The 23,107-nt window shown below is 38.9% G+C and overlaps 1 protein-coding gene across 3 annotated transcripts in view; it reads left to right on the forward strand.

The window, feature by feature from the left end:
• Positions 1 to 23,107, forward strand: part of ARHGAP18 (Rho GTPase activating protein 18) — a 193,862-nt gene that overhangs the window by 114,332 nt on the left and 56,423 nt on the right. For all 3 annotated transcript variants that reach the window (XM_064360705.1, XM_064360703.1, XM_064360704.1), the window contains exons 2-4: positions 14,043 to 14,245; positions 17,535 to 17,770; positions 22,718 to 22,781. In XM_064360705.1, the coding sequence (XP_064216775.1) occupies positions 14,065 to 14,245; positions 17,535 to 17,770; positions 22,718 to 22,781 (481 nt within the window). In that variant the 5' untranslated portion in view covers positions 14,043 to 14,064. The remainder of the gene's footprint in view (positions 1 to 14,042; positions 14,246 to 17,534; positions 17,771 to 22,717; positions 22,782 to 23,107) is intronic.

The following is a 23,107-nucleotide window of genomic DNA, read 5'->3' on the forward strand; positions in this document are numbered from 1 at the left end:
TTGTTGTTGTTGTTGTTTTTTAACTCAGGTGCTTGAGGGCCAATTGTTAAAGACTCCTACTTCATGAATGAATGACTTTTTTTTTTTAAATCATTTAATTATTTTTTAAAAATTATTCAATAGCTCATTTAAAAAAAATTATTCAATAGCTCACTAATCTCTTCTGAAGTGATGGATTTCTGACACTACCGTTCTTTCTTCCACCTCTCTTTCCTGACAAGGAGGGATATGGGTAGCTCAGACCTCCACTGAGATTCAAGGTCCTGGGAGCCTTGGCCAGTGCAGAACTGAGGGCTCAGGAAAATGATGTAGCTGACAGCATTTTGTGGAGAAGTAGAAAGCAGTCAACTTAGATCATTTCTTTGTAGGAATTGGGCAGAGAGGAGGATCCAGGTGTGTAGCAATGGGGAAAGCAGAGGAGAACCAGAGGGATGTAAATGGAAGACGAGAGGTGGAAGCCCTTAAATGGGACAATCATACAGAATCAGCTTTCTATAGAGTGCCAAGGCAGCCTTGGATGCAGCTAGCAGGGCAACTCTTGGGGCCAGGAACTACTTTTGCACTTCTTCTACTCTCTCAGATCCCCACAGGGAATGACATTTTGGAGCCTGACACCATATTGCTTTTGGTTAAGTGGGAATTTTGCTGCCCCATGTGAAAAACAGGTACACAGTAGGCTAGTGTAAGCCTGGTAATGAGCCTGAGACTAAGGGTTGGGAGGTAGAGATGTTTCTTGAGGACGAGGACAGAAATTAAGCTAGGCCAGGTTCAAAAACTTCCAGCTGGTGGGGTTTAATCCACCCAGAATTTGATGTGTCTGTGGGTGGCATTTGCTGGAGCTCAGTATGCCCATATTATGCTAGATGTGGCATTGCCCAAGAATAGCGTTAACTATGTTTCCTTATTAAAAGTGTTTTTCTTTACCATCTACCTCTCCTCCCCTCCCCTTTTCAGGTTCCCACAATCCCTTCCTGTAAAACGTTTGTCCATCCCTCGTATTCATGTTGGGCCTCACTGCACTATGAGCCCTGTTCCAATACTCTAAACAAAGCTCAGTGGCTTCTACTGAAAATGCTTGTTTTTGTGAGGTGTGTGTGTGTGTGTGTGTGTGTGTGTGTGTGTGTCCAGACAGGATCTCACTCTGTCACCCAGGCTGAAGTACAGTGATATGATCATAGCTCACTGTAGCCTTGAACTTCTGGGCTCAAGGGATCCTCCCACCTCAGCCTCCTGAGTAGCTTGGACTACAGTCACATGCCACTGTGCCTGGATAATTGTTTTATTTTCTGTAGAGACAGGGTCTCACTATGTTGCCCAGGCTGGTGAGTGGGATTTTTTTTTTTTCTTCAAATGTTAAATTTCCTGCCCCAACCCACAAGTAGCATTTTGCATGTGAAATTGTCTTTAGTTCTTGTTTTATATTTCATGTATCTTTTAGGCTGCTTGTATTCACATCTGTCTTGGGCTCAGTCTTTCAAACATGCAAAGACAAAAGTGGCGTTAGATCATCTCACTTAAGGAAGATTGTTTTGTAGTATTCATATATTCTACTTTGTTACTGACTGCTAAAGACATTTAATAGAAAATGTAAATGAATTGTTTCTAAGCTTGGCTAAATTATTTGATTGGCTAGAAGTGACCTCCATCCTCTCTGTCCCCCCAGTAGAGTTGACTTTTAGCACCTGGCCTTCCATACTTATCAGTGGGGCATTGTAATGTTTGAAGTTCATTTTGAGCTACCCATAAAATTATATGTATAACATAAGGGAAGCAGTTTTCTTTTTTCCTATCTAGGTATTTACCACAGAAATGCTGTGGTTTTTAATTGTTCTGTTACTATTCTACTATTACCAGCATTACTTAATAAATATCTTCTCCATTTATATTTTCTAACATAAACACAAATATCCTTTCACTTTTAACCTTTTCCTCCAGTGTTTGTCTATGTTTTTTCTTTTGCTGGCTGGTAGAAGGTTGGTTTTATCCTCCCCTACTCCCCCTGAGATATGAGATGATTTCTCTACCTTATTGCAATAGATAATCACAAAGAACCAAGAAGAGTTTAATAATAATGCCCATGTCTCTTCCATAATATGCTGTGTATGTAGCTTTCGTTACTCTCAAAATGTTTTTTTTTTTTTAAATTCACCATTGCCTCGTGTTGATGTTTTTATTAGCATAGGAAAGTTGATGCTAATATGTATATAAAAGTCTCACTGAAGGACAATATACATGCCATAGGAAATAAGGAAAACCATGATTATATTCACTACTATTCTAACATTAAATTTCAAAATCTTAGTGTTTATAATTTTGTGTTACGTCAACAAGTATTTTGTTAGTGCTTATATCATAATAGGCATTGTGAATCAACTTTTTATGAACTGGAGGGATATCAGAATATTATAATTTATAAATCTGTAGTCAGTCAATAGCAGAATGAAATTCCTGGCTGATATTTAAATACTTTTCTTAGATCCTAGATCTTGAAGTATATTAAGTCTTATATGTGAGGGAATTTGCACCTTGGTGTAAATTTATCTGTGTTAATGCATGTTTAAGGTGTATTGACAAACTGTAGTGATGAGATTCTGAACTAATAGAAATTATGATGGGGGAATTTTAAGTAACACGTTCAAGAATATAAGGGGAAGTGGAAAAACCTTTGATCTTCATGAGTGAATCTTTCTTCATTTCATCCCTGAAAATGTCTTGATAACTTGATAGATTTCTCAGAAAAGAAACAGGAGCACAGCTTGGAAACTAAAAAGGCAAAAAATTTGATTTGCCAAGAAAAATAAAAATAAATAGACAAAGGTTGACAAAAGATTTAGGTGCTGATCACTACCTTTAAAGCTATATGACTGCTGTGAAACAAGAACTGGGAATGAGTTGTTCTGAGGAGGCTAGGCTCCATCTCGGGAAAGAACATCTTTAATAATGGACTACGAATGGGCTTCAGACAAACTCAGGAGATCTTGAGAAACAGACCAGGGGAGGAGCAGGGTTGCCAGCAAGGGTGCTTCAGTCTGTTTGTACTGCTGTAACAAAATACCATAAACTAGGTGGCTCATAAACAATAGAAATGTATTTCTCACAGTTTCAGAGACTGGGAAGTTCAAGATCAAAGTGCTGGTGGATTGGGTGTCTGAAAGGGCTGGCTTTCTCACGGATGGCACCTTCTCACCATGTCCTCACACTGTGGAACAGGCGAGTCTGCCTTCTGAGGCCTACTTTATAAGAGCATGAATCCCCTCCCTAAGGTCTTCATTTTCTAACAGCATCTCCTTCAGAGTTAGGATTTCAGCATGGGAATTTGGCGGGGAGTAAGTAGCATTTAGGCCATAGCAAGGGGTTATAGATGTTACCTTAAATTATTGGTCTAAATCTCAGGAACTGATTGAGCAGGGGATGAATTGAGAATGAGTGGGTAACAGTGGCAGAAACTGCCAGAGTGGAAGAAGGAATGGTGAACCACAGCAGGGCTTGAAGCGTATTGAGGACAGTCCTGAGGTAAAGACAATGACCTGAAGGCCCATGTTGGAAAGAGTTGTCTGGGTCACTAGTTGAGTGAGGAACTGGAAAATTCCATCCATGACTGGTGCTGGTGTCATTTGTCGTCTACCTCACATTAAAGTTAGAAGAACTTGGTTAAAGCAACCATAGAGTAAGACATTCAGTAAATATTTATTTGTTTTCCTTTTTTTTTTTTTTTTGAGATGAAGTCTCTCTGTCACCCAGGCTGGAGTGCAGTGGCACGATCTCGACTCACTGCAACCTCTGCCTTCCTGGTTCAAGTGATTCTTCTGTCTCAGCCTCCTGAGTAGCTGGGACTACAGGCGTGCGCCACCAGGCTCAGCTATTTTTGTTGTTGTTGTATTTCTAGTGGAGATGGGGTTTCAGCATATTGACCAGGCTGGTCTCAAACTCCTTACCATGTTATCTATCTGCTTCGGCCTCCCAAAGTGCTGGAATTACAGGCATGAGCCACCATGCCCAGCCAATAATTATTTGTTTTAAAGATTAAAATGAATAATGGAACTATGGAATGTGTGCTTAAAAACCTCTAAGTTGAAACTTGTTTATAAGTGAGTATTAGTTACAGTCTCATATGCAACCAGCCCTCGCTTTTGTATGTTTCTATTTCCTTTAGGAAACCTACTTCTAGACTAAGCATCCAAAAGTAGCATCACAGAGACATAGAACATTTACCTTATTAATTGTAGAGTTTCCCGGTGACTGATTTCTTTATTATTTACTGTTTATCTCTCTCTGTCTTATTTCTTTTTAGTTTTGTGCAATTAAATAAGAAATGCCTTAGAAATTAAGTTATTTCAGAGGCAGCAGTACTTTAATAATTGAACAGTTCACCAACATCTGCTATGGCAATTTGCTTGAACCCAGGGATACTAAGAGGAAAAAAAAAAAAAAAACATGGATTCTTGCCCCCAGGAACACATAATTTAATGGAGGGGACACACGCATGAGCAGAGCATCAAGATACAAAATGTGGTAAAGGCTGTAGGGAGGCTGCAGAAGCGAGGTTATTCCAACCCTCACAGGGAAAGGTACTGAGATATGAAATTGAGTGATGACAGCTGGAAAACAGATCAAACTGGAGAACCTGTGTTCTGAATGCAAAGTAGCTACCGGTGTTTAATTTCCAGGTGGCTCTACAGCTGGCCAGAAGAATAAAAAGATAAAGGGTCCTGGAGAAAGAACGGCATGTCCAGCGTGGATGCAAGTCATGGTGACAGATAATTGAATGAAGTGGATATGCTTTGAACCTCTGTTCCAAGATCCTGAGATTTTTTATGTCAAAGTCCCACTCCAGATACCTTCATCCTCATCTTGGAAGATGATTTTGACATTCAGATCCAGGTTCCCATTTGGCAGCTTGTCGAGTTGTACCTCCAACTGAGGTGGAAAAACTGCTTCCTGAGAGATTTGGCAAGCTCAGGAACAAAGAGGATCTCACTTCTACCCAGAACCAGAGCTCTAAAACAAGAAACCTGTCTCTAGCCAGTGATAGCAGCCTACCATTTTCCCTTATACGTTCCCTGTGTCTGTATCTAAATAGGAAGTGAATTTTTGAAACCTGCCTTGGCTGCCTCCTGCCTTTCCCATGTTTTTCTTTCTATGCCTTCCCTCCTTTCTTTCTACCAGACCTGGCAGTGGCTACTATGTCCCTATTCTTTTAGTGATGTCAAGAAGTACAGTGAAAGCAGCAATGATAAATAACAAAACAAATGAAAAACCCAGAGCCTGTGAATCGGTTGTATCATATATTTCTCTAAAAGTGATAAAGCCAAGTTGTCAAAGCTAGCTCTTAATGGTGTCATTAATAGGCTTCTCTTCTCAGTTTTGCTTAGGTAATGTGGTATAAACAGAGGATAATTAGGTCATTTGCTTATTGTTCTCCTGAGTTTGTTTTGTTTTTTTCTACCCACTGTCAAAAGTGAGTAGCAAAAAACAAAGCACAAAGTGGGTGGAGACTGAAAAACTATAAAGCACTAGAAGATGTTAAGCTACTTTTTTTTTTTTTTTTTTTTTTGAGACTCACTATGTCGTGAGGCTGGAGTGCAGTGGTGCGATCTAGGCTCACTGCAACCTCTGCCTCCTGCGTTCAAGTGATTCTCCTGCCTCAGCCACTCAAATGTTTGGGACCACAGGCATGCGCCACCATGCCCAGCTAATTTTTGTATTTTTAGTAGAGATGGGGTTTCACCGTGTTGGCCAGGATGTTCTCGACCTTCTGACCTCGTGATCTGCCTGACTCTGGCTCCCAAAGTGCTGAGATTATAGGCACGAGCCACTATGCCTGGCTGTGACTTTTATTTTTAAAGACAAAGCTGAAAGAAATAAGTAAATTTTATTTTTTTTCCTAAAATGAAAAGGGTAATGTATGCAAAGAGGAATAGAATTAAGTTTATGTGAAATTCAGTACATCCTAAAGACTGTAGCAGTTGAGTCAGATAGAAGAGATTAGACTCAGCCAGGCGAGGTGGCTCATGCCTGTAATCTCAGCACTTTGGGTGGCCGAGGTGGACAGATCACAAGGTCAAGAGATCAAGATCATCCTGGCCAACATGGTGAAATCCCATCTCTGTAACAATACAAAAATTAACAGGGCTTGTTGGTGTGTACCTTTAATCTTGGCTACTCAGGAGGCTGAGGCAGGAGAATTGCTTGAACCCAGGAGGCAGAGGTTGCAGTGAGCCAAGATCATACCACTGCACTCTAGCCTAGGCAACAAAGTGAGATTCTGTCTCAAAAAAAAAAAAAAAAAAAAAAAATTAGAGATTAGACTCCTTTCTTTGGGTTCAAATGGTGGCATGGGTGTGTGTGGGGGGTTGGGTGATGTGGTATTGCTTTCTAATCAGCTTCTTACCGCTTTTAGGCATTATCAGTGTTCTTTCTTCCTAGATGTCATAGCCACTTCTAATAATTACTACTTTCAGCTAAACAACAGTAGGCATTCTCTTTGACGGGGATAAAAATGACGTGGGTCATTCATAGGCTGCAGCTCTTCGTAGTCATTCAAATTCAGCGTATTCTGATGGACAGGGCCATTACACAATATTAATAGCTTTACCATCTCACCATGGTAGTGATTACAGTACTTCTTTAAGATAACTGCTGAAATGAAAGAGAAGTCTACACATGAGAAACATGGTTTTTTCTCGGTGTAGAGATTCTGTAGATAAAGGAACAGTATTAAATTTAAAAATTTTAAAATTTACAAAATCAAGTTTTTTAAAAAATGGATTATATTTGAAGTTATGCCCAGCATAACACAAACCTTTTTTTAAAAAAATAGAGATGGGGCTCTTTGTTGCCCAGGCTACTCTTGAACTTCTGGGCTCAACCACTCTTCCCACCTCAGCCTCCCAAAGTGGTGGGATTACAGGTGTGAGCCACTGCGCCTGGCCACAAACCATATTTTAGAAAGTGCATTGACAGGCACAGTGGCTTATACCTGTAATCCCAGAACTTTGGGATGCTGAGGCAGGAGGATTGCCTGAGGCCAGGGGTTCCAGACCAGCCTCAGCAATGTAATGAGATTCTGTGCCTGGGCAATGTAACAAGACTCTGTCTCTACAAAAAATTAGCTAGGTGAAGTGGTCTGTGCATGTAGTCCCACCTATTCAGGGGGGCTGAGTTGGGAGGATCACTTGAGCCCAGGAGCTTGAGCACTGACTGCACTTTGGCCTACGTGACACAGTGAGACCCCATCTCAAAAATAAAAAAATGGAAAAAACCCCAAAAACCAGAAAGTGCATTAGAAAAGGTTTCTCATGCCTTTTAAAGAGATATGGTTTGATTTTAAAATGTATTTTTTTCTTGATAAGTGTAATGGTCATTTGGAAGTGCAAATTATAGACTATGTCAACCAAATTACTTTTGCCTTGTCTATATGCAATACAAACTCAGAAAGATTGATATGTCTGAGGAAAGAGAAGTAAATCCTACCCTTTTTAGTCTGTTTGACATATTAAAGTGACCACCGAAGAAGGAATGAGGACATTAATCCGTTCTATCACCCCTTTGCTGGGTAAAATTGAGGGAGATTTAACCTTGAGGCCTCATTACCTCATCTAAAAATTGATGGGATAGGTTTAAATCTTTGAGGTGTAATAGCATTCTAATGTTTACACTTCAATACATATGGCTTTTTCTAAATATTCTTAGTCATTATGGTTGATGATAAGTCACGATCTGAGTAAGAACCATCAGCCCACTGCCTTTTTTTTTTTAAGACATTAAAACAGAACAAAGCCAAAACAAAAATAAACTTTATTCTTCTGTCTTATATTGTGTATCCCAACGCAGTCACTACTTGCGCTGCATGAAAATAAAAGTGAAATAGGGAACATGAAATAAAGTGTATCCTTTTTAGAAAGGATCTTGTAAGAAAACAAAACAAAACAGGTGCTAGGATCAGAGGACTTCAAGAAAGCTGACTTTGGACCACAAAAACGCTTCTAGAAGGGGCAGAATCAGGAGACAGACAATATAAAGTTTCACAGTAGGACTTTTAACAGGGTACGGACCACAAGGTAGAAATTGGACCAGATAGTTAAATATATGAGCTCAGAAGAAGCATCTTACTTACAAATAAATCTGCCTTGAGGGTTTGTTGTTGTTGTTGTTGTTGAGATGGAGTCTCACTCCGTCGCCCAGGCTGGTATGCAGTGGTGCGATCTCAGCTCACTGTAACCTTCGCCTTCCGGGTTCAAGCGATTCTTCTGCTTCAGCCTCCTGAGGCGGGAGTCTACAGGCGCATGCCACCACACCTGGATAATCTTTTATTTTTAGTACAGGTGGCCACATTGGCCAGGCTGGTCTCTAACTCCTGACCTCAGGTGATCTGTCCGCCTCAGTCTCCCAAAGTGCTGGGATTACAGGCGTGAGCCACTGCGCCCGGCCGAGGGGGTTTTAGGTAAGGATAGGGATGACAAAGGCACATTAAGGGAAATACACGTTTTCAAATATTCTAGCCACAAGGGGAAGCCCAGAGAGAACTTCTGCCCTTTACGCATAATGGACACCAGTAAATGATTAACAATATTGGAAAGGGAGGGGTTTTTTAATGACGTTTTTATTCTTTGCCATTATAGTATAAATTAAATATGAATATATTGGAAAAAGTCCCAGTTTTTGTGAAAGGACATAGAACTAAACAAAAATAAAGAAATAGGTTGAGTCACTAGGAAAGCATGTCTGTTTCTTTCAGAGGGCTTTTTGGAGTGTTGCCCACAGAGGTGAAAGGTACATTTTCAGACCCATTAGGTGTTATTTTTGAGAATTCTTAAAGCAGTGGTTTTCAAAGTGTGGTCTGGGAACACCTGAGGCTCTCCAGACCCTTTCCAGGGTCTAGGAGATTTAAACTGTTTTCATAATAACACTAAGATGTTGTTTGCCTCTTTCGCTCTCATTCTCTCGTGAGAATACAGTGGAGTTTCCCAGAGATGACATGAACTGTAATATTGTAAAAGATTGAATGCAGAAGCAGATATAAGAATCCAGATGTCTTCTATTAAGCTTGACATTAAAGGCAGTTTCAAAAATATAAAACAGTGCTACTCATCTCACCATTTTTATTTGAAAAATGGCTTTTTTAATGTTATCTATGTGAAGATGCTTGTTCTCAAATGAATAGTATTTAAAATTTTTTTGTTTCAGCATTTAACACTATAAATACCAACAGATATCGCCTACATAAGCAAAAGCTCTTTGAGGATCTTAGAACAATTTTAAGTGTGTAAAGGAGTCCTGAGGCCAAAAAGCTTGAGAATACCCCAGAGGATATTGATTCCTCTGGACCTTATTAAACAGTGGGGGGGTGTTTATATGCAGTTAGTACAGTACAAGTGTACCTAGGACCTTTTTCATGGTTACCTGTGAGGCACTTCAGTAAGAATTTTCACAACAAACAAAACAAGCACGGCTATTGTTATTCTTCCCATTTTTTAGATAGGAAAAGTGAGGAGTAAAGAAAGTAAGCGATTTACCAAAGATTGCAGTTAAGTAGAGCTGGAATCATTTGGCACGTAGACTCCCAGTTCCATCTGTTTCCATTTCATTTTGCTGACTGAGCTGACTGCATGGATAGCAGAATGAATCATCAAGCTTCTAGCTTACCTCAGTATAATCAATGGTAACCCCCACCTCTTTGTGAAGAAAAAATGTCAGACCAGTTTAATATGTGCTATGAGAAAATAAATAAGAGGCATTATTACTCATACCCTGAGCGATATCAATGCCTTTGAAATTCACTGACCAGGTGGAAAATGTATCACCAGAAAATGGGATAACAACAAAACAAAGCCCTAATTTTTATAAACAGAGCATGGATGAGATGCTGGCAAGAGGGAAAAGAAGATTCTGGGAAGGCCCGTCAGGGTCTGTAAAGTGAATATTTGCTTGTGATGTGAGTGTCTGTGGAAAAAAAGGAAAAATGATGATACTCCGGTGTATTGGAAACAGCATGACTTGTACAGAAAGCTAGGAAGTGATTCTTTATAGAGCAATGCCGGCAACTTCCTTTAGAGCATAGTGTCTAGTTCTGTCATTATAGTGGTAAAAGGTGAGAAATGTGGGAGCCTCTGAAGCATATCCATGGCATGATTAGCACACAGCATTCTGGAGGGAGAGTGAGGAGGAAGGAACTTGGAATAATTGCTTGCCAGAAAGTCAGGTAGGGGTCACTGGTAGTTGCCTGTGGTATAAGCTGCATGTTTCTTTGATGTCAACACCATGTGTCAGCCTGGGTCTTTTGGAAATATAAAATATTTCTGCTCTCTAGCTCTCTACTTCATTACATCTAGCAGATGTTGCTTTATGTTTTTGAACCCAATTTGCAGAATGAACATGGTATCATATAACATACTCCTAAAAACAGAAAAGAGGAAACCAGTGAACTGGCCTCTTAGCAGAATAGTTTTAAGGTGGTCCAGACTTTTAGCCATTGGCTGTCTGAAGTACAAAAATAGAAAATATTCTGTGAAGAAAAAAAGTCACACAACACGTTCATTGATGTATCCTGAAAGAATGTTCACTTACATTTTTAGACAAATTAAAAAATACATGGCAGGTTGACCAAGGAGGGTAGTCTATTACTGAATGGCTGCCTCTTTGCCACTCCTCATCCCCTCATATTTAAAAATGATAATGTGTTCTTGCAGCATTTACCAGTGATCAAAAAAAAAAAAAAAAAAAACAGAAGAAAAAGAAAATTCCTCCTTTCCATGACTCAGTATTTTTAGGTTGTCACAAACCCATTCAGCTTCCGAATCTTATTAAAGTCAAAATATTGAGTCAATTCATCAGCACTAAGCTATTCGATTTTTGCTTTATGCGTGTTTAGAAAGCAAGGCTTGATATAGACGGTGTATTTATGTAACAATGGTGTTACTCAATGACCTTACATTTTTCTGCACATGCTATCTTAATGGAAATTTACTGGAAAATTCTTGCCAGAATAAACACATTCCTTCAGGACTGAGAGGCTTAATGTACTTCTGGTTCAACTGTACCTTTTTCCCGTGAGCAGATAAACCAAATTATTTGGCATTAGTCATTATACGTCACACAGTTTACAGTACTTATTGTGGTCTCATGGGGGTAAGAGTTAAAGGAGACAGAGGTAAGGTGGTCCATTTTACACTATGAGAGAGAAAACAAAAGGATAAGATGTCTGTATATTTTACATGCAATGTGAAAAATGAATCTGGCAGGCATCTGTAAATTAATTTTAGCTATTGTGGTAAGGCAGAATTAAGGAATATGAACCATATAGATAAGTTGAGTTGCTGAACCAGAAATTTAAAAATAAATATTTTTTAAGAGAGGGATGGCTTTCTCATTTACATGTTAATTAAACAATCAGGAGTGAAAACTCTACAAGAAAAATACTGGCTATTTAGTGACCATTGGAGCCGGATATGGGGACCCAGGTGGAATACAGAGATGTAAACAGGATGACTCAGGCCACGGAGGGAGGAAGTACCTCTTGAATTAAGGGATGAAGGAGGCAAACAATGAACAATGGAGATCTAAGGAAAGAGATTCACAAACATGTCTAGACTTTATGCTTGTTGGCCCCTGTCCTAATTCCCACTCATCACCACCCCAAGGTTGCTACTGGGGAGAGATTATAGTGATTGTTTATTCATGCATGCAACCAGCATTAATAAAGTTTGTAATCAAGGCAGGAAGAATCATCCTTAAAGGGGTAAAACTGGCTTATTAGCATATTAAAGCTAAGTGCTCAGTTACACAGCATTTATTTGCAGCAATAGGCAGGCAATTAAGTTCCTTGACTTTTCCTAACAAACCAGTTGGAATTAAGCTGCTGGATAGATTTGCCTAGAGTTTAGTGACCCTCTCCCTTATGTGCTATTAAAATCCTACTATTATTATTATTTTTGAGACAGAGTCTTGCACTGTCGCCCAGGCTGGAGTGCAGTGGCACAATCTCGGCTCACTGCAACCTCCACCTCCTGGGTTTGAGCAATTCTCCTGCCTTAGCATCCCAGGTAGCTGGGATTACAGGCGCCCGCCACCACGCCCGGCTAATTTTTTGTGTTTTTAGTAAAGACGGGGTTTCACTATGTTGGCCAGGCTGGTCTTGAACTCCTGACTTCATGATCCACCAGCCTTGGCCTCCTAAAGTGCTGGGAGTAGAGCCGTGAGCCATCGCACCTAAAATCCTACTATTTTAAACAATTTTGGGAAAGGCTAGTTGAAATGTGAATGGTCACACGCTATTAAAGAATTTTATTGTAATTTTAAAATTATTTTCAGTATGTACCGTAAGTAAAACCAATCTGGCAAACAAAGAATTGGAAAAAATTGGAAGTCCTTCGGAGAAGCAATCTGAAAATTAGAATAGCAAAACTGTTGTTCAACTATTGTTCTCACTCAAATTGTATTCTTTAAAAAAAAAAAATTATTGTTGTATTAGTCTATTCTCACGCTGCTAATAAAGACATACCTAAGACTGGGTAATTTATAAAGCAAAGAGGTTTAATTGACTCACAGTTCAGCATGGCTGGGGAAGCCTCAGGAAACTTATAATCGTGACGGAAAGGGAAGCAAATACGTCCTTCTTCACGTGTTGGTAACAAGGAGAAATAATGAGCATAAAGGGGAAAAGCCCTTTATGAAACCATCGGATCCCGTGACAACTCACTATCATGAGAATAGCAGGAAGGTAAATACCCCATGATTTAATTACCCTCCAAAGGGTCCCTCCCAGGACACGTGGGCTTATGTGTACTACAGTTCAAGATGAGATTTGTTGGGGACATAGCCAAATAGTATCAATTGTATATGAAGGAAAGGCGTCAAAGCTGAAACATTTCTTCTTTTAATTAATCAGTCGTGGTTTTCTCTATAAATAATAATAAAACAAAAATTTAATATTGGTTTTTTAGGTTTTTATTATAAGTTCTTTTAATTCAATTTCAGAAGTAGGTGAGATGTGAATTATGACAAAAAATTCAGTTTACATGAAGTTACACAAATACTCATTTATTCAATTTATTCTTCATAGATAATATCAAAGAGAGAAATGGTTGAGGTAATTCTAAGCTATTCAGAATTGCTAATAAATGAGTTTTTACCACATTATGGAATTTTTAACACAGATAAATCATGGGTCCATTTATAAAGATTAGAAATTGCTTTCTACAGTACAGTGTAACAGCAGACTCAAATCATCCTATTTATATTTTGATTTCAAAAATACAATGGAAATTCAAATACTACTTCATTGGTTGAAGATATTTGCTGTATAACAATGACTAAGTTTGTGTTTATCATGTATGAATATAAATTATGAATAAAAATGATAAACACAAAAATTATATAAAGTTCATTCCCAATTAATAGTCTGTAATCAAGATTTAACATGTTGTTTTGTAAAAACAAAGTTTCAGGTTTAAGTGAGTCTTATGGCTGGTTGTGTTGGCTCATGCCTTTAATCTCAGTGCTTTGGGAGGTTGAGGTGGGAGGATCACTTGAGGCCAGGAGTTTCAGACCAACCTGGGCAACACGGTGAGACTATATCTCTGGGGAAAAAAAAAAAAAAAAAAGTTAACTGGGCAAGATAGTATACACCTGTAGTAGTAGCTACTCAGGAGACTGAGGTGGGAGGATCACTTGAGACCAGCAGTTTGGGATTAGAGTGAGCTATGGTCACACTGGTGCACTCCAACCTTGGCAGCAGAGTAAAACTTTGTCTCTAAAAATATATATTTGAAAAATAAGTCTTCATTTAATGTAAATGGAAAAAAATGTACCTTGTTGCTATTTGTACTTCACACTTTTCTGTGGAGCACGAAACTGTTTATTTTACAAGCATATTATAATCAGTAGCACTCCAGAGTAAAGAGTTTCAAAATATATATCCCTTTGGTTTTATTAAGGAAAACTTAGGGAGTTAACAAATTCTCCAGCTTACTGCTGTGTTATTTTAGAAATTATACTACTTCCTTTTGTACTAAAATGAACCATGTGTTCTTTTGAATTTGCAGTGGCAGATATGGCCAATACACTATGAACCAGGAAAGTACCACCACCAGAGTTATAGAGAAGCCTCCATTTGATCGATCAAGTTCCCAGGATTCTTTGGATGAACTGTCTATGGAAGACTATTGGATAGAACTAGAAAACATCAAGAGATCTAGTGAAAACAGACAAGAAGCTCAAGAGGTGGTTGTCATCAAAGAGCCTGATGGTAATAACTAACAAATAAAGCTTTTGTCGTTTGTATATGTACTTATAGGAAATGAATGCATAGAAAGGAAGAGAATAAGAAAAATTTAAGATAGGACCACCGAAAACAGATGTTGCCTTTCAACTTGAAAATTACTTGTTTGAGGCAGATTTATGGATGCAACTGCCAGATCCAACGGGCATGAGTAAGTTAGCTTAGTCATAGACATGGCTGTAATGTTGATGGCTAAGTTCACTGTATCATAACTTTTTAGAGTTAGACTTCATCTTTGAAACCATCTAACCTCCCTTTAAATTTCTTCTGTAATGTGGTAGCCACATTGTCATTTGGTCTCTAGTGAATGCAGATGGCAATAGAAAGAGCACTACTTGGCAGTGATACTGTTTTTCCAGTGGTCAGTCAGTTTGAGTTGTTTTGATCTTTGTTTTATTGATTTACAATCTACAGTCCTCTAACTTTGACTCTCTTGCTGTAGTTATGCCTTTGGGAGAACAGAACAAGGCTCTTCTATTTTTACATGATAGCCTTTCATATATGTGAGGACACTTATTTTGTTCCTAGCCAGGACCTTTATGGAAAGAAAATTCACATAAACCAATCCTTGTGGGTGGTTTTCAAAGACCTGTTGTGGGCCTGGCTATTTTGTCATTCAAAGTATAGTTATCCAGATTGGATGCAATGGCCTGGGTTTAGCCAACTAGTCTAAAAATATAGACTTGGACAGTAGATGGTGGCATTAGCATTTTTAGCTTCCGTATTTACTTCTTTCTCATATTTGGTGCATAATTTCTGTAGAGTCACTTTCCCACCATATTTCCCATTCTCTGCTATGATTCTTGATATTCTGGGAGAAACATGTAAAACTTTACTTAAACATTTTTTTGTACTGTTTCTTTTAATTTCTGAAATTCAAGCAGTTACTAAGTTTTTCACGTCCATTTCTCTTGTCTGTTGTATTAGCTTTCTTTCTATGCCTTGTGCTATCTATAAATTTGTAAGTATGTTTGTATAAGTTGATATATAAATGCCAAAATGTGAGGGCCCCAATCAGTGCCTTGTGATCCACTAATAGAGACTTCATTCTCAACACAATGACTTCTTGACTAAATGACTTAGGATCAAATTAAGTAGCAAAATCTATATAAATAAGATTTTTCTCCTTGGCTACAACATTGCTTGAAAAATCTACCAACACTAATTTAAAAAGAACTTGGAGATTTTTCTTAATTTGATTTCTTAGCTCTAAAAGAACACTACAGTTAACTCATTCTTTAGTTTCTCATTTATTTTTCTCTCATTGTTTCCCACATATGTTACCGGTATAGTCAAGCTTATTTGTGGTAATTAGTTGTTCATACTTTTGAGGATACTTATCTTGTTCTTAGCCAGAACTTTCTAGAAAGAAAATTTACATAAACCAATCCTTGTGAGTGGTTTCTTTTTTCTTTTTTCTCACCCTTTCTTTCTCCATGTTTCAAGATGGAAGTACCACACTAGTCTGCTGATAAGGAGAAACTATGAGAAAGCAGCTTTTAAGCCTGATACATAGAAGTATGTCATTATCTGTTTGATAATTCTCCAACATTAAATTAGTTTCATTGATTTTTATGCACACTATGTGATCATCAAGAAGACTGGGAATGTTTTTAACATGCCCACACCTTTTCTTAGACTTTAAATTGTTTAAGTTTTACCTCTACTTTTTAATGGAAAAAGTGACTCTACCTAGTAATCTTGTTTATTTTCCTTGTTGTGTAACAATATCAGCTTTTTTTCTGCAGCTTGGTTTTCTACACCAATACTGAGTTCTACCTTAACAGCATAAATAATAATGGCTGACTTACTTTTTTTTTTTTTTTTTGAGATGGAGTCTTGCTCTGTTACCCAGGCTGGAATGCAGTGGTACAATCTCAGTTCACTGCAACCTCCACCTCCTGGGCTCAAGCGATTCTCTTGGCTTTAGCCTCTCTAGTAGCTGTGCTTATAGGCCTGTAGCACCACACCCAGCTAATTTTTGTATTTTTAGTAGAAACTGGGTTTCACCATGCTGGCCAAGCTGGTCTCGAACTCCTGACCTCAAATGATCCACCCACCTCGGCCTCCCAAAGTGCTGGGATTATAGGCCTGAGCTACTATGCCCAGCCTTGCTGACTTACTTTTTATGCTAGTAAACTGTTTTAGTTGTCTGGTGTGCACAGTGCCTCGCACTGGCTTATGTCTCTTGAATCCAAAGTTATTAATACTTGATTTCTGCCCTCAAGAAGTTTATATAATATAGAAAGACAGATAGGCAGGACTAAGGGCGATACCATGTGATATAGTCTATCTTAGGGCTTTTCAAAGCTCCTCCCATGTAACATTCTCACCTGTAGTTATGGCATAGCTAGAAGAGGTGTGCTTTAGTACACAGATTAGAAAACAGTGAACTTGAGGCTAAGTGACTTGTCCAAAGAGACTTGGCTATCAAGGTGCAGAAATGGGGTACAGATTTAGGTCTTTTGGGCCCAATTCATTGCTCTTTTATTTTCCACTATAAACGTGATGACTGGAAAGAAGCTATTCTAATTATGCTTCTGCTTTTAAATAACTTTCGTTAGATCTTACACAGTATTTACAGGCATGTGAACATTTACTTCCTGCTTTCAGTGTTTTGAATTGATTGTTATTTAATTAGCTTCCTATATAACCTTTTTATGCTGAATATATTGTGCTTTTCAAAAAATTGTCAAATAACAATCTGATGTGCTGACTTGGAAGATTAGAAAAATTAATTTGAAATTGAATTGTTCCCAATGTTCTGATGCTGTTAACTTCTTTGCTGCACTCCCTGTCAGCTACAGTGAACAGAGAAAACAAGGCTTTCCATAAATTAGTGTTGGACTTTGAGGTAGTAGTGAATTTAAGCCAAGAAACTGGGCTTAATGTACAGCCCCAGCATTGACTTCTTTCTGTAACTTGATGGAAGTAAGTTATCTTTTCATTCCTTGCTCATCTCTGGAAGGGGAACAGTATCATCCTCTGGGTTAATCTGCAGGGGAATTATAGAGGTTAATTACATGTGAAGTCATTTAAAATTTTTAATTGAGTATATATGAAATCGATCTAAAATTTGATATCGTTGTGGCTGGAGTGTATGGCAGTTGTCCAAGTTTTAGATAATGATTCTTAGCACTGTGGTTCGGTCACAATAGAAGAGTTTTAGTTAGAATTTTTAACAGCTTAAAAAATGTAAAGTTCTTAAAGTTCTTATGTTTTGTGATTTAAATACCACTTTTCTCTACTGTCTTAGAGGGAGAATTGGAAGAAGAGTGGCTTAAAGAGGCCGGTTTGTCCAATCTCTTCGGAGAGTCTGCTGGAGACCCACAGGAAAGCATGGTGTTTTTATCAACACTGACCCGGACCCAGGCAGCGGCAGTTCAGAAACGAGTAGAGATGGTCTCCCAGACCTTGAGGAAAAGAAACAAACAACACCAGATTCCTGACGTCAGAGACATATTTGCTCAACAGAGAGAATCAAAAGAAACAGTAGGTTTTCTTTTTTGATGTTAAGGCAAAGGAATAATTGCTTACAATCAATTGGATCAATCTGGTTTAATTCAAATTATTAAAAACTTGTGATTACCTATTCTGTGCCAGGCACCAAAGCTCTATGCTTGCAGGGAACAAGAGAGACTTGCTTCCTGCCTTTCTGAAAATTATACTCATGGGGCAGAAAATCAAGCTAGTTAAAATTCAGCTTGATAATCCATGTATTAGGGGAAGAGGGTGTCCTTGGAGCATTAGAAGTGACTCTAACTCCACTAGGGGTGACAGAGACAGCTTCTCAGACAACATGACTACCAATTGTTAGAGAAAAGTAGGAGCAGGATATTCTTCCCTATCTATTAATGCTTGTAGGAATATTTGATTTTTCCCTAGACTCATTTGGGGATGGATGACATAGAGTGTGAGGGAGCTAATTGCAGCTGAATTACACAGTAGGAACCTTGAGACATGAAGTAACTTCTCCTTTGTGGTGTTAAAAGAAAGATCTTAGACAAATTTAATTTAATAGAGTTTAATTGAGCAAAGAATAATTTGCAAATTGGGCAGCCCCCCAGCCCCCTGTCACAGCAGATTCAGAGACTCCAGTGCTACCGTGTGGTTGAAGAAGATTTATGGACAGGAAAAGGAAAGTGATCTACAGAAAATGGAAGTGAAGTACAGAAACAGCTGGATTGGTTACAGCTTTGTGTTTGCCTTATTTGAATATGGTTTGAACAGTTGGCCACCTTTGATTGCCAAAATTTGGTGATTGACACAAGAGTAGATTACAGTCTATTTACACATCCAACTAGGTTAGAGTTCACTAAAGACAAAGAAATCCTTTAGGATGAACATAAGATATGTAAGGAGGCAGCTTTAGGTTAAACTTTAAGGTGTCTGGCCTTAGCACAAGTGACAGCACACAAAAGATTGAGTAAATATTTGTCTAGATGATTAACTTCATAATGAAAGCTGTGGGATCTGGTAGAGACTGTGGAACTGATGAATGAAGAGAGGTATCAGGGAAGGCATGATGAAAGTTTGAGAGGTTAGGTGGGGTGGCTTACAGCTGTTACCCCAGCACTTTGGGAGGCTGAGGCTGGAGAGTTTGAGATCAGCCTGGGCAACATAGCGAAACCCAGTCTCTATAAAAAGCACGAGAATTAGCTGGGTGTGGTGGTGTGTGCCTGTAGACTCAGCTGTTTTGGGGGGCTGAGGCCAGAGGATTGCTTGAGCCCAGAAGGCTGAGGCTTCAGTGAGCTGTGTTTGTGCCATTGCACTCCAGGCTAGGTGACAAAGCGAAACCCCATCTCAAACAACAACAACAACAACAACAACAACAAACAGTACAAGAACTGTGTGGTTTACATCAGTGCTACTCAAATAAGCCAGATGGTGGATTACCTGTTACTCATCTGTAAGGGCATAAGGAGCTTGCACAGAATATAAATGATCCTTCTTTCTTTCATGGAAAAAGTCTTGCTGCCAGAAAGAAAGAAGAAAATCAGCTGATCTAGATGATGTTCTTGAGGTCAAAGTTGATTGACATTCTGGCCTGAGTAGCTCTGGCCTAGAAGACCCAGTGAGGTGGTTGGACTGGGAATGAACATGGAATGGGACTGTTGAACAATGATTGTAATAATAATAATACCAGTTGCTGCCACCATTGCTGAACACTTACTGTGCTAACCACTTTATGTGCTTTATCTCTTAATCCTTACAGCTGTCCTGTGAGTGAGGTAGTAGCATTTCCATTTTATGACTGAGCCTCATAGATTTTATTTTATTTTATTTTTTATTTTTGGAGATGGAGTCTCTCTCTGTCACCCAGGCTGGAGTGCAGTAACACAATCTCAGCTCATTGCAACCCAAGCCTCCCAGGTTCAAGCGATTCTCCTGCCTCAGCCTACCGAGTAGCTGGGACTACAGGCTCATGCCACCATGCCTGGCTAATTTTTTGCACTTTTAGTAGAGGTGGGGTCTTATCATGTTGACCAGGCTGGTCTTGAACTCCTGATCTCAGGTGATCTGCCTGCCTCAGCCTCCCAAAGCGCTGGGATTACAGGTATGAGCCACCGCGCCTGGCCAGATTTTAAGTAACTTGCTTAATGTCCTGTAGATAGTAAACCCAGATTTCTTTGACTTTGAAGTACATGCTTTTAACCACTCTCTATCCTGATATATTTGCATTTTGTACATGATTCTGACATTAAGCATCCTAAATCTGAGATTCTATTTACACTATAAATAAAAGATAAGAAAAATTTTACGATTATTTATTTAGAAAGAGGAATAGAAGGGTTTGTATTTAAGGTATCTTCTTGTCATGTAGATACTTTTTTTGCCTTTTGTAGTCATTTTATTCTTGCAAGAAATCCTTTCTAGCTGCAGATTCCTACTCTATTTGCATGACCAATTTCAGATCAAGTCCAGTCCATTTTACAGGAGTTTTGGGGTCCTTAAATTGCTCCAGGCACTTGCTTAAGTTAAGCACTTGCTTACCACCCCGTGGTTATTTGGGATATTCAGACTCGTGTTAAAGGACTGGACTAGGTTTCCAGCTGAAGAAAAATGATCGGTAAGGAAATTTAGTATTATGACATTTTCCTCCCAATTAGAGAACCCTCACTAAGGGAGTTAAGAGGAAGTGAAAAGGGGGAGGAAACAGAGAGCTGAGGCTAAGCAAAATATAAATTGTGGGATTTCTGCCAGTCTCCAAGAGGATGTTGCTACTCGGTGCTAGAAACAACATTTTCCAGCAAGTTTCTGGCAGTGTCTGAACCACATGATTTGAATCCAAGGTAATTGGTGGATTGTATCATCTGATGGAGTCATTAAGAGAGAACTAGCAAAAGGAAATTAAAATAATGTTAACTTGCTTCCACTGCGAGCCTTTAATTGAAACACTGCCACCCATTAGAAAAGTGCTTTATCTCCGCCATCCCTCATGCAAACTTGGGCCAGCCATCTTCACTTGCAGTTCTTCTGTTTTTGAGTGATTCTGTTTTGAGCATTCAGCTCTTCCGTGTTAAATGCTCCCTCATGAAGGCCTTGCTGACACTAGGAAATATAATACAGAAATGAACACCATCTGTACTGCCATCTTCAATTGCTAAGGAAAATAATTCCGACCACATGCTCCAAAATATGTGTTCTTTTGTGAGATTGGAATCACTCACTGTGTTCATTGTGCCATGGAGGGCCAGCCTCTGCAGGCTTGTGGGAGGAGGGACAGAGGATGGGCCTGCTTTGTCCTTCAGGGGATTAAAGTGATGCTGGGCACTCACATACCACTTCTGTGACTTGGTAGTCAGTGTAACAGTCCTGGGCCTTCCCTGTCTCTAAATGGTGCATTAATGGCCTAGATGTCCCTAGCCAAGTGCTTCTCTAGGCTCTTTTTAGACTTCAGGTGTACCAAGTACCAGCTCAGCTGGGGAGACCCCCACCCAGGTGGCCTGAAGGCAATGAGAGGCAGACACTCAGATAGAACAGCAAAGTGGATCTATCCAGGGGGCCAACAGCCTACTGAGCTGAGAGTCTCAGGGGCTGACAGCATTCCAGGCTGGAGTCCCCGAGCAGATACTGATCCACGTATTTATTCTCTCTGAACAGGTGACTATTATTAACAAACAGGTGTTCTGTGCTTTCCCATAACTCAAAAATATACCCAGTAGGCAGCTATAACCTGCTCACCACCGATTACAGAAAAACTAAAGTATTCTCCACTAGGGAGTCATGGGGTCAGGGTAAACTTAATATTTCTCAACACAGGAGGATGAAGTCCTTCTTGGACAACAGCTTGAGGTGAAATGTGTGGTGAGACTATAATGGCCACTTTCTGTCTGTTGAGATAAAATCCAGTAGAATTATCAATATTATTTTAAAAATAATTCGAATAGACCTCTTTCGAGAGTGTGGTTGATCCACACTCTCCTTGATCTCTGAATTTCTTCTGAAGCCTTACCTAGAAAGGAAGAAGTGCTGTCTGGCCACTTTAACTGCTGAGTGGAGTCAGTTGTGGTTTACTATGTCAGTAAGCCTTTGGAAGGCTCCATTCCTTGGGGGTCACTGCCCTGACCCCTTGAAAACAGGAGTTCCTTCAGATGTTTTAGCTCTTATTGCTGGTTTGGTAATTTAGTTATTTATTTCACATTTATTTCTTGCTTTTTTTTTACTTGAAGACTTTCTATTTTTATTAGAGACATGTACTTTTATAGTTTTGTAATAGTATGATTGAGATATAATTCACATACTATACAATTCACCCACTTAAAGTATACAATTCAATTTTTTTTAGCATATTCACAGTCATGCAACTATCACCACCATCAGTTTTTGCACATTTCTATTATCTCCAAAAGAAAGCCTGTATCCATTAGCAGTCATTCTCCATATTTCCCTCCCTACTCTGACCACAAGTCTGCTCTGTGTCTCTATGGTTTGCATATTATGGTCATTTGCTGTCAGTGAAATCATATCATATGTGCTCTTCGTGACTGGTTTCTTTCACTTAGCGCAATGTTTTCAAGGTTTATGTTGCAGCATGTATCAATGCTTCATTTCTTTTTATAGCCAAATAACATTCCATTGTACAGATAGACCAAATTTTGCTTACCCATTCATCAACTAATAGGTACTACTAATTTTTTAACATGTTTGTCTTTTCTCCTCCACTAAATAGTGGTATTCTTGATGACAGGAACACACTCATGACTTTTTTCATGTTTCCCACTAGGTCTACTATGGTCTCTTACAAGTTGTACGTAATCAAATATTTTTTGGATGATTGCTTGTTGATTATTACCTTAGTATATTTTTTTCCACCGTGATAATTATAATTCTGAGTACATTTCTTGTACTCTAAAGATTAGTAACAGAATTATTTACAATACCATTTTCTCTGGTTTTGAGTTGGAGATGACTAAATGGCCTGTTTTCTATGTTTAGGCTCCAGATGGCACTGAATCGCAGTCACTTAGGACAAATGAAAACAAATACCAAGGAAGAGATGGTATGTTGAACCTGTTCTCTTGTTTTTTTTCCCCCTTTAATTAGTATAACAAAGAGTTACAGTCTTATACTCACCTTCAGTTCTAGTAAGCAAATTATATCAAAATGCTAATGTAGGGTCCCAAGTGGATCATTACATGAGGCTGAGCTTATAGTTGACCTTCAATTTTTTAAAATGTGTATCCCTATCTTCTGATTCAAAATGCATATATGTATCTTCCTGAATGCTTATCATGTGCCAGATGCTATCAGGAGATGTTTACTTCATTTAATACACTCAAAAACGATGTAATGGTTATTGTTCTTATTAACCCATTTTACAGATGA

Source organism: Aotus nancymaae, unplaced genomic scaffold (assembly GCF_030222135.1).
Source record: "Aotus nancymaae isolate 86718 unplaced genomic scaffold, 86718_ANA_hifiasm-v0.15.2.pri h1tg000040l, whole genome shotgun sequence".
NCBI classification, from domain to species: Eukaryota; Metazoa; Chordata; class Mammalia; order Primates; family Aotidae; genus Aotus; species Aotus nancymaae.